The following is a 17,345-nucleotide window of genomic DNA, read 5'->3' as shown; positions in this document are numbered from 1 at the left end:
AACAGATGGACTACAAAGTGCTTCTGTATGGTAAGTGGAGCTGATAAAATGGACAGTGAGTGTAGAAACAAGGTTTTTAATGTTATGGTTGATCAGTGTATACAGTGGGGCCAAAAAGTATTTAGTCAGCCACTGATTGTGCAGGTTCTCCTACTTAGAAAGATGAGAGAGGTCTGTAATTTTCATCATAGGTACACTTCAACTATGAGAGACAAAATGAAAAAAAAAAATCCAAGAAATCACATTGTAGGATTTTTAAAGAATTTATTTGTAAATTATGGTGGAAAATAAGTATTTGGTCAATAACAAAAGTTCAACTCAATACTTTGTAACATAACCTTTGTTGGCAATGACAGAGGTCAAACGTTTCCTGTAAGTCTTCACCAGGTTTGCACACACTGTAGCTGGTATTTTGGCCCATTCCTCCATGCAGATCTCCTCTAGAGCAGTGATGTTTTGGGGCTGTCGCTGGGCAACACGGACTCCACAAATTTTCTATGGGGTTGAGGTCTGGAGACCAGGACCTTGAAATGCTTTTTACGGAGTCACTCCTTCGTTGCCCGAGCGGTGTGTTTGGGATCATTGTCATGCTGGAAGACCCAGCCACGTTCCATCTTCAATGCTCTCACTGATGGAAGGAGGTTTTGGCTTAAAATCTCACGATACATGGCCCCGTTCATTCTTCCCTTAACATGGATCAGTCGTCCTGTCCCCTTTGCAGAAAAACAGCCCCAAAGCATGATGTTTCCACCCCCATGCTTCACAGTAGGTATGGTGTTCTTGGGTTTTTCTTCTTCCTCCAAACACGACGAGTTGAGTTTTTACCAAAAAGTTCCATTTTGGTTTCATCTGATCACATGATATTCTCCCAGTCCTCTTCTGGATCATCCATATGCTCTCTGGCAAACATCAGACGGGCCTGGACATGTACTGGCTTAAGCAGGGGGACACGCCTGGCACTGCAGGATTTGAGTCCCTCTCGGCGTAGTGTGTTACTGATGGTAGCCTTTGTTACTTTGGTCCCAGCTCTCTGCAGGTCATTCATCAGGTCCCTCCGTGTAGTTCTGGGATTTTTGCTCACCGTTCTCATGATCATTTTGACCCCACGGGATGAGATCTTGACCCCAAGGGAGATTATCAATGGTCTTGTATGTCTTCCATTTTCTTACAATTGTTCCCACAGTTGATTTATTCACACCAACCTGCTTGCCTATTGTAGATTCACTCTTCCCAGCCTGGTGCAGGTCTACAATTTTCTTCCTGGTGTCCTTCGACAGCTCTTTGGTCTTGGCCATGGTTGAGTTTGGAGTCTGACTGTTTGAGGCCGTGGACTTGAGGTGTCTTTTATACAGATAACGAGGTCAAACAGGTGCCATTAATACAGGTAACGAGTGGAGGACAGAAGAGCTTCTTAAAGAATAAGTTACAGGACTGTGAGAGCCAGAAATCTTGCTTGTTTGTTATTGACCAAATACTTATTTTCCACCACAATTTACGAATAAATTCTTTAAAAATCCTACAATGTGATTTCCAGGATTTTCTTTTCTCATTTTGTCTCTCATAGTTGAAGTGTACCTATGATGAAAATTACAGACCTCTCTCATCTTTCTAAGTAGGAGAACCTGCACAATCAGTGGCTGACTAAATACATATTGACCCCACTGTATGTATACTTTTGAGGAATTTGATGATTATTTCAGTATTATATTGGGTAAAACTTGCCTTTATTGTACTGGGCATATGTAGTCTTTATCCTCCTCGGGTAATTAGGCAATAAAACTGCTCAAAAAGTTAATTGCTACTTAAATTTACAACCTTTTGACACTAGCATTTACTACTGAACACCAACAGATTCACTGTACATATAATGAATTCAATTTTCTAATTCTATAAAAAAATTTTTTAAATTGCACAACGTCTGTAACTGCACCTTTAGGCTCCCTCCCCCCCTTTTAGTTTTTAGTTTCTTTTGTTCTTGTCCTGATAGATGTTTTTATATTATTTTTTGTTATTATATTTTTATTATCTTATATATATATATATCTTACTTGTATTTACATTTGTCCTAATTTTTTTAATTCTTTATTTACCTCATTGTAATGTCATTGTGCGATGTTCTTTGTCATAATTGTTATAGCTGCTGCGACACCACAATTTCCCTTCGGGGATTAATAAAGTACTCAATCAATAAATCCATGACATTTTTTGGATTTGATTGTATCATCAAATTGCTTTGTACATTCTAAACGTTGTTTTTAGAATCTTTTGTTGTTTTTTTAATGTTTTAAGACTACAAAATAGCGTGAATAAATATAAATAAATATAAATAAATAAAAGCCCAGACGATGTGTAAATTGAACCAATAGCATTTAATGATCGTTGCCATTTCTGCCCTGTACCCCTCGTAAACCATCCCCCCCCCTTTCACTCCATAAAGTCCGTCTTCCCACACAGTAGACAATCAGGACCAGGAATCAGCTATTTAAACAGACCCAAATAAATATGAGCATGTATGTGTAGGTGTATGTGAGTGAGTGAACGTGTGCATGTACTGTATATGTACGTGCATTAAAGAAACTCAATTACTAATGTAATCAATTAAAAAAAAATGTAAAACTTCCAATATCCAATCGAACATGAAAGTGAACAATTCTGGGGCCATTAGTTAGTATCACTAACCCATCTACAAGATAACTTGTCTCTCTAGTAAACCGTTAAAAAAGCTAAATAATAACAATAGAAAAATCAAGTAAACAGCACCACCTACTGGCAGAGCTCGACTTTGGTCACAGAGAAGGAAGGGTGTCAAAAAAAAAAAAAAAAAAAAAAGCAAGACTGACCAACACAAGGGTCTGAAAAGAGCATTAAGACTTCACCATGACACCGAATAAAAACAGCAAATAGCCGTTTCGGATCAGCGCTGGTCATGTGCTCGGGTGAATCTGATGTGGCTATTTCGACGTGGACAATTCATACTGACGCAGGCTCAAAGCAATACTACTTTTTTTACGACATCATCAATCTGCCTGGGAATTTGATGAAAACGGGGTAAGAGCAGGAGCAAGGCGGTATAACGTGTAGCAGAATGTTATACAGAAGAAGGTCTACCCACATTATGAACCTTTTGCCTTTAAAGAAACTGAAGAGAACAGGTGTGTGTGTGTGTGTGTATAGTGTGTGTGTGTGTGTGTGTGTTGGGGTGCAGGGCATGTCCCAGTCTATTCAATCTGTCCAAGCAGTCGTAAATCCGTCCTCTCCTGTTCTTTCCGTCCATGAAATATCTTGTGCTTGCTTGCTTTTTCGACTCCCCTCCCGACATTACAAGATCCGAAATGCTGGGGAGAGGAAAGGGGTACGGAGGGTTGAACATATCCCCGTTCCTGCCCTCGTCGCCTTTTCTCTTCCTCCTCCTCTCTCTCGCTCTGTGTATATCACCTCGGGGCCGGCGGAGCCGAGTGGGGCGTATACGAAGCCCGACCCTCCGTGCTCCGACCAGACAGGTGCGGATGGGTGGAGCAACTCAGTTTGAGGCGCTGCTGTTGGACGAGCTGGAGGTGGAGGCGACGGCCGTGCTGGAGTTGTTGGTCGTGGCCACGGACTTGCGGATGTGAGGGAGCAGGAAGGGGTCGCTGGACAGCTGATGGACGTCGATGCGGTCCTCCTTGCGGTAGACCAAACACCGTCGAATAAAGGCCTGTAAAAGAGAGTGTAGAAAATACATATGATTATAATGGTGTAATAACTATCTAATTAGAGCGTCTCAATAACCTGCGTTCTGAAGTGTAATGTCTGTTGGAATCCTCTCTACCCAGAATACACTACAGGTCCTTCTCAAAAAATTTGCATATTGTGATAAAGTTCATTATTTTCCATAATGTAATGATAAAAATTAAACTTTCATATATTTTAGATTCATTGCACACCAACTGAAATATTTCAGGTCTTTTATTGTTTTAATACTGATGATTTTGGCATACAGCTCATGAAAACCCAAAATTCCTATCTCAAAAAATTAGCATATCATGAAAAGGTTCTCTAAACGAGCTATTAACCTAATCATCTGAATCAACGAATTAACTCTAAACACCTGCAAAAGATTCCTGAGGCTTTTAAAAACTCCCAGCCTGGTTCATTACTCAAAACTGCAATCATGGGTAAGACTGCCGACCTGACTGCTGTCCAGAAGGCCATCATTGACACCCTCAAGCAAGAGGGTAAGACACAGAAAGAAATTTCTGAACGAATAGGCTGTTCCCAGAGTGCTGTATCAAGGCACCTCAGTGGGAAGTCTGTGGGAAGGAAAAAGTGTGGCAGAAAACGCTGCACAACGAGAAGAGGTGACCGGACCCTGAGGAAGATTGTGGAGAAGGGCCGATTCCAGACCTTGGGGGACCTGCGGAAGCAGTGGACTGAGTCTGGAGTAGAAACATCCAGAGCCACCGTGCACAGGCGTGTGCAGGAAATGGGCTACAGGTGCCGCATTCCCCAGGTCAAGCCACTTTTGAACCAAAAACAGCAGCACTGGACTGTTGCTCAGTGGTCCAAAGTACTGTTTTCGGATGAAAGCAAATTTTGCATGTCATTCGGAAATCAAGGTGCCAGAGTCTGGAGGAAGACTGGGGAGAAGGAAATACCAAAATGCCTGAAGTCCAGTGTCAAGTACCCACAGTCAGTGATGGTCTGGGGTGCCATGTCAGCTGCTGGTGTTGGTCCACTGTGTTTTATCAAGGGCAGGGTCAATGCAGCTAGCTATCAGGAGATTTTGGAGCACTTCATGCTTCCATCTGCTGAAAAGCTTTATGGAGATGAAGATTTCATTTTTCAGCACGACCTGGCACCTGCTCACAGTGCTAAAACCACTGGTGAATGGTTTACTGACCATGGTATTACTGTGCTCAATTGGCCTGCCAACTCTCCTGACCTGAACCCCATAGAGAATCTGTGGGATATTGTGAAGAGAAAGTTGAGAGACACAAGACCCAACACTCTGGATGAGCTTAAGGCCGCTATCGAAGCATCCTGGGCCTCCATAACACCTCAGCAGTGCCACAGGCTGATTGCCTCCATGCCACGCCGCATTGAAGCAGTCATTTCTGCAAAAGGATTCCCGACCAAGTATTGAGTGCATAACGGAACATAATTATTTGAAGGTTGACTTTTTTTGTATTAAAAACACTTTTCTTTTATTGGTCGGATGAAATATGCTAATTTTTTGAGATAGGAATTTTGGGTTTTCATGAGCTGTATGCCAAAATCATCAGTATTAAAACAATAAAAGACCTGAAATATTTCAGTTGGTGTGCAATGAATCTAAAATATATGAAAGTTTAATTTTTATCATTACATTATGGAAAATAATGAACTTTATCACAATATGCTAATTTTTTGAGAAGAACCTGTATATTGCCAAAAGTATTCGCTCGTCTGCCTTTACACGCATATGAACTTGAGTGACGTCCCATTCTTAATCCATAGGGTTTAATATGATGTCGGCCCACTCTTTGTTGCTATAACAGCTCCAACTCTTCTGAGAAGGCTTTCCACAAGGTTTAGGAGTGTGTTTATGGGAATGTTTGACCATTCTTCCAGAAGCGCATTGGTGAGGTCAGACATGCTGGACGAGAAGGCCTGGCTCACAGTCTCCGCTCTAATTCATCCCAAAGGTGTTCTGTCGGGTTGAGGTCAGGACTCTGTGCAGGCCAGTCAAGTTCTTCCACACCAAACTGGCTCATCCATGTCTTTATGGACCTTGCTTTGGTGCACTGTCATGTTGGAACAGGAAGGGGCCATCCCCAATCTGTTCTCACAAAGTTGGGAGCATGAAATTGTCCAAAATCTCTTGGTATGCTGAAGCATTAAGAGTTCCTTTCACTGGAACTAAGGGGCCGAGCCGACCATAATCCCTCCTCCACCAAACTTTACACTCGGCACAATGCAGTCAGACTGAAGTACCGTTCTCCTGGCAACCACCAGACCCAGACTCGTCCATCGGATTGCCAGACGGAGAAGCGTGATCCGTCACTCCAGAGAACACGTCTCCACTGATCTAGAGTCCAGTAGCGGCGTGCTTTACACCACCGCATCCGACGCTTCGCATTGCGCTCGGTGATGTAAGGCTTGGATGCAGCTGCTCGGCCATGGAAACCCATTCCATGAAGCTCTCTACACTCTGTTCTTGAAGTTTGGAGGTCTGTAGTGATTGACTCTGCAGAAAGTCGGCGACCTCTGCGCACTATGCGCCTCAGCGTCCGCTGACCCCGCTCTGTCATTTTACGTGGTACCACTTGGTGGCCGAGTTGCCGTCATTCCCAATCGCTTCCACTTTATAATACCACTGACAGTCGACTGTGGAATATTTAGTAGCGAGGAAATTGCACGACTGGACTTGTTGCACAGGTGGCATCTTATCACAGTACCATGCTGGAATTCACTGAGCTCCTGAGAGCGACCCATTCTTTCACTAATGTTTGTAGAAGCAGTCCGCATGCCTAGGTGCTTGTTTTTATACACCTGTGGACATGGAAGTGATTAGAACACCTGAATTCAGTGATTTGGATGGGTGAGTGAATACGTTTGGCAATATAGTGTAGAGCGTATGGATTGTGGTCATGTGACCCTTAAACACTTGGAAGAATTAAATGTAACGTAACCAAATAACCATTTGTCTTATGTAAAGCGTCTTTGAGTATCTTGAAAAGCGCTATATAAATAAAATGTATTATTATTATTATTATTATTTATGTTCTTTGTGGTAAAGTTGCATGTTTCATAACAATTACACCAACATGCCAAAGTAATTATAATTAATACTGTCACACTGATGGGAACTCTGGGAGAAGAAAACCTCACTTTACTGGTCTTTCTAACTAATCGACTATTCAGCCGTTTAACAACTAGTCACCTAGTCATACCCATCCCTATTTAATCACCCAAACAAAGAGACAGAATGAGAGTGGTACCTTAGCCTCAGGTGAAACTCCAGGTTTGGGAGGGAACTGAACCTCTGTGGCTTTCAGTATAGTGTTTTCCTGAAGGATATCCTGCTGGGACTGGTTATGACCAAACGGCTAAAACAGAGAACAAAAAATAGAACCGTAAATAGAGTAATAAATAGACTAAAGACTATATTCCACCAGTTGTGCTCCTAGGTGGTTCCAGAACCTTCAAGAGCATTTTACTTGTGGCGACACTGTTACTTAAATTATATACTTATTAATTATATAATTTTCAATAGCAAAATAGTAAATAATGTAAAACAAAGTGTTGTTTTAAATTTTTGCTGGTTAGTGGTGCTTGTTTGCTTGTTTATTAGGATTTTAACGTCATGTTTTACACTTTGGTTACATTCATGACAGGAACAGTAGTTACTCATTACACAAGGTTACATCAAACACAGGCTTGGACAATTTTGCGTCTCCAGTTCACCTCACTTGCATGCTGTGGGAGGAAGCACCCGGAGGAAACCCACGCGGACACTGGGAGAACATGCAAACTCCACACAGAAAGGACCCGGACCGCCCCACCTGGGGATCGAACCCAGGATCTTCTTGCTGTGGGGCGAAAGTGCAACCCACTTAGCCACCAGCACTGCAGTCACACTGACATGGCGATGGTTAGTGTGTGTTGTGCTGGTATGAGTGGATCAGACACAGCAGCGCTGCTGGAGTTTTTAAACACCTCACTGTCACTGCTGGACCGAGAATAGTCCACCAACCAAAAATATCCAGACGACAGCGCCCCGTGGGAAGCGTCCTGTGACCACTGATGAAGGTCTAGAAGATGACCGACTCGAACAGCAGCAATAGATGAGCGATCGTCTCTGACTTTACATCTACAAGGTGGGCTAACTAGGTAGGAGTGTCTAATAGAGTGGACAGTGAGTGGACACGGTATTTAAAAACTCCAGCAGCGCTGCTGTCTGATCCACTCATACCAGCACATCACACACTAACACACCACCACCATGTCAGTGTCAGTGCTGAGAATGGTCCACCACCTTAATAATACCTGCTCTGTGGTGGTCCGCATGAAAGAGGGCTAACAAAGCATGCAGAGAAACATATGGACTACAGTCAGTATTTGAAGTACTACGAAGTGCTTGTACATGATAAGTGGAGCTGATAAAATGGACAGTGATGTAGAAACAAGGAGGTGGTTTTAATGTTATGGCTGATCAGTGTATAATCTGTATTGAATGATGCATCACACAAGAGCACACGTTGTTTTGGTAAACCTCATTACGTGAGAGATGGGTGTTGTTACCTTTTTTCCATAGAGGCACTGGTAGAAGATCACTCCGACCGACCACACGTCTACTTTGTTCGAGATCTTGGGTGGCTCTTTCCCTACCACGAAGCATTCTGGGGGCAGGTACCTACAGATGGGCATGAATAGTGAACAAACAATGTCCATTGTAACCACGATCAAATGAGTTTTGTAAATGACACACAAACGCACCAGTAGGTTCCTGCTCCTTGTGAGGTGAGCTCCATGCCGTCTACGCCGTAGTTGTCATCGTCCATGATCTTGGACAAACCGAAGTCTGTAATTTTGATCTCCCCGCACGCTGTGCCGTTCACCAGGAGAATGTTACCTGGAGTAAACCACAACACAAAGGGATAGAAGAGCTTTGGTGATGATGCAGGTAACCTGAAGATCATGACTGCTCATTCTTACACTATAGGATACGCTGGACATAACAGACCAGTCACAGCATCACAGTATGGCAATTTTTTCAGGCCAGTATTAAACATCTGTATATTGTAAGTGTATATTGTAAAACCCACTGTAATTGATTACATTCTATTCCGGGTTTAAAAATGGACTCATATGGACTGTTTTCCCAAATTAGGAATAAACCTGATCTGCTTCAAAATCAGCCTTAACAGACTAGACAATGATTGGCTCGTTCGCAAGGAGGGTGCCGGAAAGGATTCCGTAAAAACTGATGCATTTACGGCCTCTGCTTGCTGGCTGATGGCACCTGTACAGAGATGAGGGATAATGTGATCAGGGTGTGACTCTACATGCGCAAAGATGATCCACATATGGCCGCTCAGGTGGCGCAGCGGCTAAAACACACGCTGCAACCGGAGCTGGATTCCGGATACATGGTATCGAAGGCAGAGCTGGATTCGATACCATGTATCCGGAATCCAGCTCTGCCTTACCGGCTACATGAACTACGATTGGCCGGTTGTTCAGTTGGGGGGGGTGGGACAAGGGGCCGGAAGTGGGTCTCTCTCTGTCAGGATGGTTACGACAGTTACGACCTCTGCCGGCTGATTAGAGGCGCCTGCACAAGAGATGAGGAAGGGGTGTTCTTAGGGTGTGTCTCTCTGCATGCAAAAAAACCATGATCCACATATGGACTCGCATCATGTGGGTGAAAAGATACAGTCGGCTACTGCACGTGTCGGAGGGGCGTGTTAGTCACGGCTCTCCTCGGTCAGGAGTGGAGGTCAACATCAGTAGTGGGGAAGCGTAATGCAATCAGGTAATTGGATATGACTAGACTGGGAGAAAAGGGTATCCGCAGTAAATTACGCAAGCCCACTAACACCGTGATCCAGGGTTTGAATCCCCAAGGGTGCTATCAGCTGCTCGTGTGTCTACATACAGATATGATTGTCAATGTCTATAATATCATATAACTATATATACACCAGGCATAACATTATGACCAGTTTCCTAATATTGTGTTAGTCCACCAACTTTTGCTGCCAAAACAGCCCTGGAACTGTGATGCACTGTGTATTCTGACACCTTTCTATCAGAACCAGCATTAACTTCTTCAGCAATTTGAGCTACAGTAGCTCGAGTCAATCTTCTCTCCTCACGTGCATCAATGAGGCTTTGCCGCCCATGACCCTGTCGCTGGTTTACCACTGTTCCTTCCTTGGACCACTTTTGATACATACTGACCACTGCAGACACGGAACACCCCACAAGAGCTGCAGTTTTGGAGATGCTCTGACCCAGTCGACTAGCCATCACAATTTGGGCCTTGTCAAACTCACTCAAATCCTTACACTTGCCACAGGTACCATGATGAAGAGATAATCAGTGTTATTCACTTCACCTGTCAGTGGTCATAATGTTATGCCTTGTTCGGTGTATATAACTTCTGGTGTCCCTGTGGTCATACCTGGTTTAAGATCATAATGGATGATTGGCGGGCGGATTTCATTAAGGTACTTCAGGGCATTGACGACCTGCATGATGATAGATCTTCCCTCTTTCTCGGACATTAGCTTGTGCTGCTTTAGGTAGAAATCCAAATCGTTGCCCTCACAATACTCCAGCACCGTGCAGAACCTACACACACACACATACACACGATCAACAAATAACAATGACGTCTAGTGGAATTGAAGTGGTGTGTAAGAAGTTTAGGTCACTTACGAGTCTGTGTCCAGAGAGAAGTAGTCGTAGAGTTTGACTATTCGCGGATGGTCCAGCTCTTTGTGGATGCGATACTCTCGACAAGCATGTCTAAAGGAATCAAAAGACGGGTGCACTTAGATCTTTTAAAGGGTTAAACATTGAAACTACAAACGTATGTGCAAAACCATACAGAAGCAGAAACATTCAGATTTTTATATAGTTCAGTGTTGCACCCCTCACCCACCTTTTTTAAATCATAATTTGGACACATACAATCCCCTGTGAACTCTGTTTTTATTACTGCATTGTCCTCCTAATTTATTTCCCCCCCATAGTAACCTGCACCACCCCCGTTCTGACCGTGTGCCCCATCCGGCTGCTTCTTTTCACCCGCCAGCCTGCTTTCACCCTGTTCTTCGATGGTCAGGACCCCCACAGGACCACCACAGAGCAGGTATTATTTAGGTGGTGGATCATTCTCAGCACTGCAGTAACACTGACATGGTGGTGGTGTGTTAGTGTGTGTTGTGCTGGTACGGGTGAATCAGACACAGCAGCCCTGTCCAGTGTCCACTCACTGTCCACTCTATTAGACACTCCTACGTAGTTGGTCCACCTTGTAGATGTAAAGTCAGAGACGATCGCTCATCTTTTGCTGCCGTTTGAGTTGGTCATCTTCTAGACCTTCAGCAGTGGTCACAGGACGCTGCCCACGGGGTGCTAGTGGCTGGATATTTTTGGTTGGTGGACTATTCTCAGTCCAGCAGTGACAGTGAGGTCTGATCCACTCATACCAGCACAACACACACTAACACCACCTAAATAATACCTGCTCTGTAGTGGTCCTGTGGGGGTCCTGACCATTAAAGAACAGCATGAAAGGAGGCTAACAAAGCATGCAGAGAAACAGATGGACTACAGTCAGTAATTGTAGAACTGCAAAGTGCTTCTATATGGTAAGTGAAGCTGATAAAATGGACAGTGAGTGTAGAAACAAGGACGTGGTTTTAATGTTATGGCTGATCGGTGTATCAGTCAGCTAAATCAAGTCTTCTAAGGCAGGCGTGTATCTGTTATGACCAGGAACGGCTTACTTGTGGTAGTTCTCTTTTTTCTCATCCCTCCAGTTCTTATTAAGCTGATGGATTTTCACAGCGACGTATCTCTGCTCCGTTAAGTCAAAAGCCTGGGTGGATGGGAAAACAAAAATGTGAAAGGGAAAACATGATATGGTTTTATCTAGAAGGAGCTGTACAAGGAGGAGTACAATGTAGTGAACAGTGAAGTAGACTCCCCATTCAAATTAAACATCAGCTGTTCTAGTAATTTCCATCCCAACTGTAAATCCCTTGCTGCCTGCACAACCTCCAATCTTATCACCATGCTGGGCTAACCCCCAGTGCCTATCGCAGCAGGGGTGAAAAGAGACCATGTCGGACCTTCCTTTGGCCGATTGTGTTTGAGTGGATGCCTACCCAGGTTAGTGGCATTACACCACTGCGCCACTGGTGATTAATCGTACAATCATAAAATATAATCGTATAAATCTGATAATGCCAGCTTTCACGTGGCTTGTCCGATGCCGCGATTTAATACGAAGTAGTCTGGTAGCATAGTATGCAGAGCAGCTGATAAAACCACTGGAATTCAAACCCTGGATCTCTGTATCTCAGCAGTACAGGGTGCCACAATACTGACACTATTTACTAGGGATGCATCAATACCATTTTTTTCCAACCGAGTACGAGTACATGTATTTTGTACTTGTCGATACCAATACCTATTTAGAATACCGTTTTTTTTTTAAACAAAAACACACGTGAGAAGTGACGAGAAGTTTAATGACACCACGTCCAAAAATGCACGTCAACAAGTAGCGAGTGATCAAAGTGTTTGTGCGCTGATGTGATGAAATCAAGGAGAAAAAATAAATGAATCTGAGTGGATTTGGCAACACGAACAGCATGGATTGTTCTGTAGTGAGTTGGAGGTTAATAAATATGTTTGCAATGTTGGTGTTTTGTTGTTATGTTTTGTAGAGAACGATCAGGTCAGAAATACTGTAAAACGTGTGTGTGCTGATGTATTCTGATATAAACTATATTATCCCCCTGTCCCACCTGTTTACACTCCTCTCCTGCGTTTCCCCTCACACACTATCCTGCGTTCTCATTGGCTGTTCGACATGTCACTCATTCCCAGTCGCACATCTCAGATCAGATATCTGACATCTGAAAACTCGATCCGGTCGTTGGATAGTTCACACTTGGCGATCGAGAGCCGAGTTTTGATCGCCGAGCGAACGCCGAGTTGCTCCCGAGCCGGCAAATCTAGCGCCGACCGGTCGGCGAGCGAAAATCAGGGCAAAAATCGTGTAGTGTGAACCAGACATAACGCAGCAACGTGCACTAGGTACACGGTATCGGATGTTTAGTATCGGAGCCTCGTTTGCGAGTACGAGTACAAGTTAATGAGCGCAGTATCGGTACTCATGCATCTCTACTATTTACCTATTACTAATTACTCCATATCCAGTACAAATAGTGAGTCCGAGAGTGATGGACACTCCGACTTGTGTTCTGTAGTTATATTAATTGCCTCAACCCACTAATAAAAGCAATTCTTTTTAGCTCACAAACAGAACAATGTTCTGCAGCACTGCCAGGGGTTTTCTACCTGAGCCTTTCTACCTGAGCTGCACATCAGTGGAGTTTATGGGTCTATATTCTATATAAGTCTCGATGCAAAAACATTTAGCTGCTTTGCAACGTTGGCTACCAACATTCAGATGTACAAGCCAACTCAAAAGCCAACAACACTAAACCGGCTGCATGGAATAATCTGGTTGTTCTGAGGATGTAAACTGTTCATGCTCAGTTAATCAGGTCTCTTAAACCAGTTCATGAGAGGATCGTCAGTGTGTGTATTACCCTTACCTTGTAGACTTCACTGAAGCCACCTCTGCCCAGTAAGTGAAGAAGCAGGTAGCGGTCATTCAGTGTGGGGTGATCTTTGAACCTGATGCACAAACCAAGAAAAGAGAGAATTAAAAAGCGGTCATGCAGACGTTTAAATAAATACTGAATTGTTATATATTTATTTGTATTCAAATACAAGATCAGAAGCACAAAGCTAAACTTTTTAGCATGACAATGCTTATTCAAGCAGCTTAATCCAACTCTAAACCTGGACCACTGCTGCTGAGATCTCAAGCTTCTCAAGAGTTCAGATTCCAGCTGTGCAATTGGTTAGCCAGGTGCCCACACAGACATGATTGGCTATATGTGAGGGCAAGAGCATTGAAGGGGTTCCTCATTTTATCACAGCCTCTGCTGGGTGGTTGATAGTGCCTGAACAGAGACCGGTGATCAGTGTGTGATTCTCAGCAGGCAATACTGATCCCTGTGTGAACCCCCTCTGGTAGGTGAAAAGAAGCGGTAGGTCCTCTACTGATGACGACCTCCAGTCCTGACCTAAAAGAGCCGTGACTAACACACACCGTCTCCTACACGTGCGCAGTGGCAGGCTGCTTCTTTGCACCGATCCACATTGTCCACTGTCTTTGTGAAGGTGCCATCATACAGCCAGCAGTGATTGTTATGGCAGCAGTTATAAGGAATCTCCTCCAATAATCCGACGAGCCGATCACTGTCCATACAGGCGCCCGGACTGTCGGTTGCCGAGCTGAGATTCAAACTCACGAGTTTGAGATGTCAGCTCTGGCCCGTTGGTAATAAACATATCAGGCTAATAAATTGACATTAAAGCCGCATGGGCACAGCCATAAACTACCGATCGCCTTGGTGCCCCATAGCAGGCACAATTGGCAGCGCTGCAGCAAACAAAATTGGCCACTAGTCTTCTGGGTGAAAAAAGACCAGACCTAAAAAAAAAAAAAAAAAAATAAAATAAAATAAAATGGGGTCTTTATCACCGTCTAAGGACCCTGGTTAGTAACTGGAGGCACCTGTACAGAAGTGAAGGAACACGAAGATCAGTGTGTGACTCTCCGTGCGTAAGACTGGCCACCAAAGTAAGGGCAAGTAAGGGCGATTGTCTCGGACACAATCGAGGTCCCTAGCTGGGGAGGATTAATTGACTACGCTAAAACTAAGAGAATAAGGGAGAAAATGCATAAATAAAATAGTACAAAATAATACAAAATAAACATAAAGGAGTATCTGACTGTTTTGACATATGTTCCAGAACAAGTGACGATATTCATGGTGTATGTGATTAGGTGGCGACATACTGGGAGTTATCTTCGTTGTGTATTCTCTTCAGTTCCCGAATGTGAAGGTTCCGCACCCGCTCCAGCCGTTCCAGTTCCACTTGAATCTCAGCCTCCTCCTGTACAACACACATGCAGTTCCAACCTGATTCAAACTGGGTCGTAAACTCACCGGTTTACACCGAATTGAGCTACTCCTTACCTTCTTTAAGTGGCCGAGTCTCAATTTAAAAATCTCTTCTTGCTCGTGATATTCCGCTAGTGACAACCTATCAGAGACGGCAGAATTTAACAACATTTTCAAACGAACGGATCAACATTTTCCAATAGGTTCCAATCCCAGTTCTTACATCTCGTTCTCCGCTCCATTGCTCTTGTTCTTGCGTTTATTGGGTTCCAGGCTAGGTGGCGGGGTCTGAGTGACGCTGGGTGGCTTCTTCTTGGCTAGGAGCTTCCTTTGCCTCTCAATTTCCTCCCTCTGAGAGTTCACCTTCTCCTGCTGTCTACAAACAAAGACGTTACAACCCCGCATAAAGAAGGCAGCTTAAACAGGCATAATGTACAGAGACTGCGCACTTTCACAGCATTTAATTAGCAGCAAAGTTTGGTAGGCTATTTATAGCTCATCTGATGAGCAGACAGAACTTCCTGTCGTTCCGATAAACCAGGGGTGTCAAACTCATTTTTTACCGAGGGCCACAACTGCATTATGGTGGCCCTCAAAGGGCAGATTGTAACGTATCCTGCTGTGATTGCAGTCTGCCTGTTAAGTCTTGGACAATTTGTTGTTTTTCTTGTATTGTGTCAAAATGCCAAATTTATACTCTATATTTATTACGTATAGCTACATTTACATTGTACTCCTTTACCACAGACACGGCCTCATAACACAAGAGACGTACCGTTATTATTCTCTTCTTGTACATTTTGGGATTATTTGTAAATATTTCTCATCGTCACTTGTTGGAAAACCGCCTCAATTAAACGCTGATGTGCAAACACTGCCATCTAGTGGTGGGATGCGGTCACTTTAGGGGTCACAAAATCGACATGCATTGTGGGAGATGCAGTTTATGTACGATTTCACAGTGTATTTAAAGACAATCGTACATCTTTTAAACTCTCACAGGCCACATTAAATGACGTGGTGGGCCTTGAGTTTGACACGTGCAATAAACAATGAAAAGCTGAAGGGACTTTTGTTTGGGGCATTTGTTTCAAACTGCTCATTGGGGTCGTTGTCATATTCGGTTCAAAATCTCTGGTCCATATCTTGGACAGATGCATGAGTGTGTCATGCAGGATCGTGTAGGATCACGCAGAGCTTCTGAGCACCGGCTTGATTGACAAACTCTAGAAAGGCATGGTCTGCACGGTCTAATGTGCAGGGATTAATGATTAAATCTATATATAAAACGTATATAAGGAATGATGTGTCTGGTTTCTCACCAGCGTCAAACTTAAAACAGGAAGAGTAACGTGATTGGCTGAACAGTAAAAATAGGGATTAACATTGGGAGTTATCGGTTGAGTCACTTTGGTTTAGCATTCTAATGTATCGGTGCGTTTGTCTTACTTGATCAGGTTCTGAAAAGCATAGCCATCAGTCCACTGCTCGGTGAAGGAGGCGCCGTGTCGTACTGTTGTAAAATGGCCCAAGCGAAGGCGGTCCTGCATGCTCTTATCCCTGCACGCCAACTTCTCCTGCTTCGACTGAACACACCAGCACACGCTCAGCATTAGTGTGAGGTTACATTAACATCAGCCCCACACACACACACAGAACCAAGGTGCACGTACCTTCTCAACGAGCAGCTTTTTGCTCATGCTCACACACTTGTTAAGACGTTCTTTACAGCGCTCCAGCATCCTCTGCTGCTCATCGATCTGTCTGCGCAGGTCACAGTTTACCTGCAACAACACATCACAAAGGAACTCGCTGTCGATGTGTCAAATAGTAGCAATCTCTAAGAACAAATAGTTTTGTTATACTGACTGCACAGACAGTTATGGACTATGCAGCGACTTATTGACAAACAATTTCTCTCCAGAATTCTTATTTTTAGCAAGAACACATTTGATTTGTGGTAAAAACTGGGTAGGAAGTAGGGTTGGGCGATATTGCCGATTTTCATACCGTCATACCGTCTTCCTAAAATACCGCGGTATACGGTATTACCGCGGGGGGGGTCGTCTGTTTGCGGACGTCTCTCTGTTAGTAATGGGTCGTTCGCGAGCGATCCGATTCCATTGAACGGCTCTTTCAAATGAACCGAGTCGCATCTCCGTTATACATATGTTTCATATGTTCTTTTCATTTTTGCGTCGTTCTTATTGGCTGTGATACACCCATTCTTCACATCAGTACGGGGAATTAATCAGTCATAATAAAAGCTGTTTATTGTCGGAAATCAAATCCGAAATCCGAATATCGCGAAGAGTAGGGGTGGGTTTATAAAATCGATTTTTCGATTCGAATCGATCTTTATTTGAACGATCCGATATCGATTCATATAAACGCGAGATCGATCTTTTAAATACACACGGAAATCTGTTACCCCCTTTAATTTCGCGTGACCAGCCAGTGTTTTTTCATGCAACAACATCTGACCTGCACATCAGTTTAGCATGGCAGAAGCTCAAGTTATGACCACTACACAACTTTTTGGTCGGCTCTGGATTCGGGAGGAACTCGGTGTTCGCTCTGCGATCAAAACTCGGCTCTCAA

At 43.8% G+C, this 17,345-nt stretch overlaps 1 protein-coding gene across 1 annotated transcript in view; it reads right to left on the bottom strand.

Annotated features, from left to right (window-relative positions):
* Positions 1-2,364: 2,364 nt before the first annotated feature.
* tlk2 (tousled-like kinase 2) overlaps positions 2,365-17,345 on the bottom strand; it is a 39,187-nt gene continuing 24,206 nt past the window's right edge. Inside the window, exons 9-21 of the mRNA XM_063018785.1 lie at positions 16,418-16,528; positions 16,194-16,330; positions 14,968-15,120; positions 14,820-14,886; positions 14,639-14,736; positions 13,323-13,404; positions 11,481-11,572; positions 10,405-10,494; positions 10,148-10,317; positions 8,458-8,593; positions 8,263-8,374; positions 6,960-7,067; positions 2,365-3,694 (exon numbers count right to left, since the gene is read on the bottom strand). Of these exons, the coding sequence (XP_062874855.1) occupies positions 3,521-3,694; positions 6,960-7,067; positions 8,263-8,374; positions 8,458-8,593; positions 10,148-10,317; positions 10,405-10,494; positions 11,481-11,572; positions 13,323-13,404; positions 14,639-14,736; positions 14,820-14,886; positions 14,968-15,120; positions 16,194-16,330; positions 16,418-16,528 (1,530 nt within the window). The 3' untranslated portion in view covers positions 2,365-3,520. The remainder of the gene's footprint in view (positions 3,695-6,959; positions 7,068-8,262; positions 8,375-8,457; positions 8,594-10,147; positions 10,318-10,404; positions 10,495-11,480; positions 11,573-13,322; positions 13,405-14,638; positions 14,737-14,819; positions 14,887-14,967; positions 15,121-16,193; positions 16,331-16,417; positions 16,529-17,345) is intronic.

The sequence above is a fragment of the Trichomycterus rosablanca genome, chromosome 22 (assembly GCF_030014385.1).
Source record: "Trichomycterus rosablanca isolate fTriRos1 chromosome 22, fTriRos1.hap1, whole genome shotgun sequence".
NCBI classification, from domain to species: domain Eukaryota; kingdom Metazoa; phylum Chordata; class Actinopteri; order Siluriformes; family Trichomycteridae; genus Trichomycterus; species Trichomycterus rosablanca.
The sequence above is the reverse complement of the archived record's forward strand: the minus strand, read 5'-3'. Positions and strand labels throughout refer to the sequence as shown.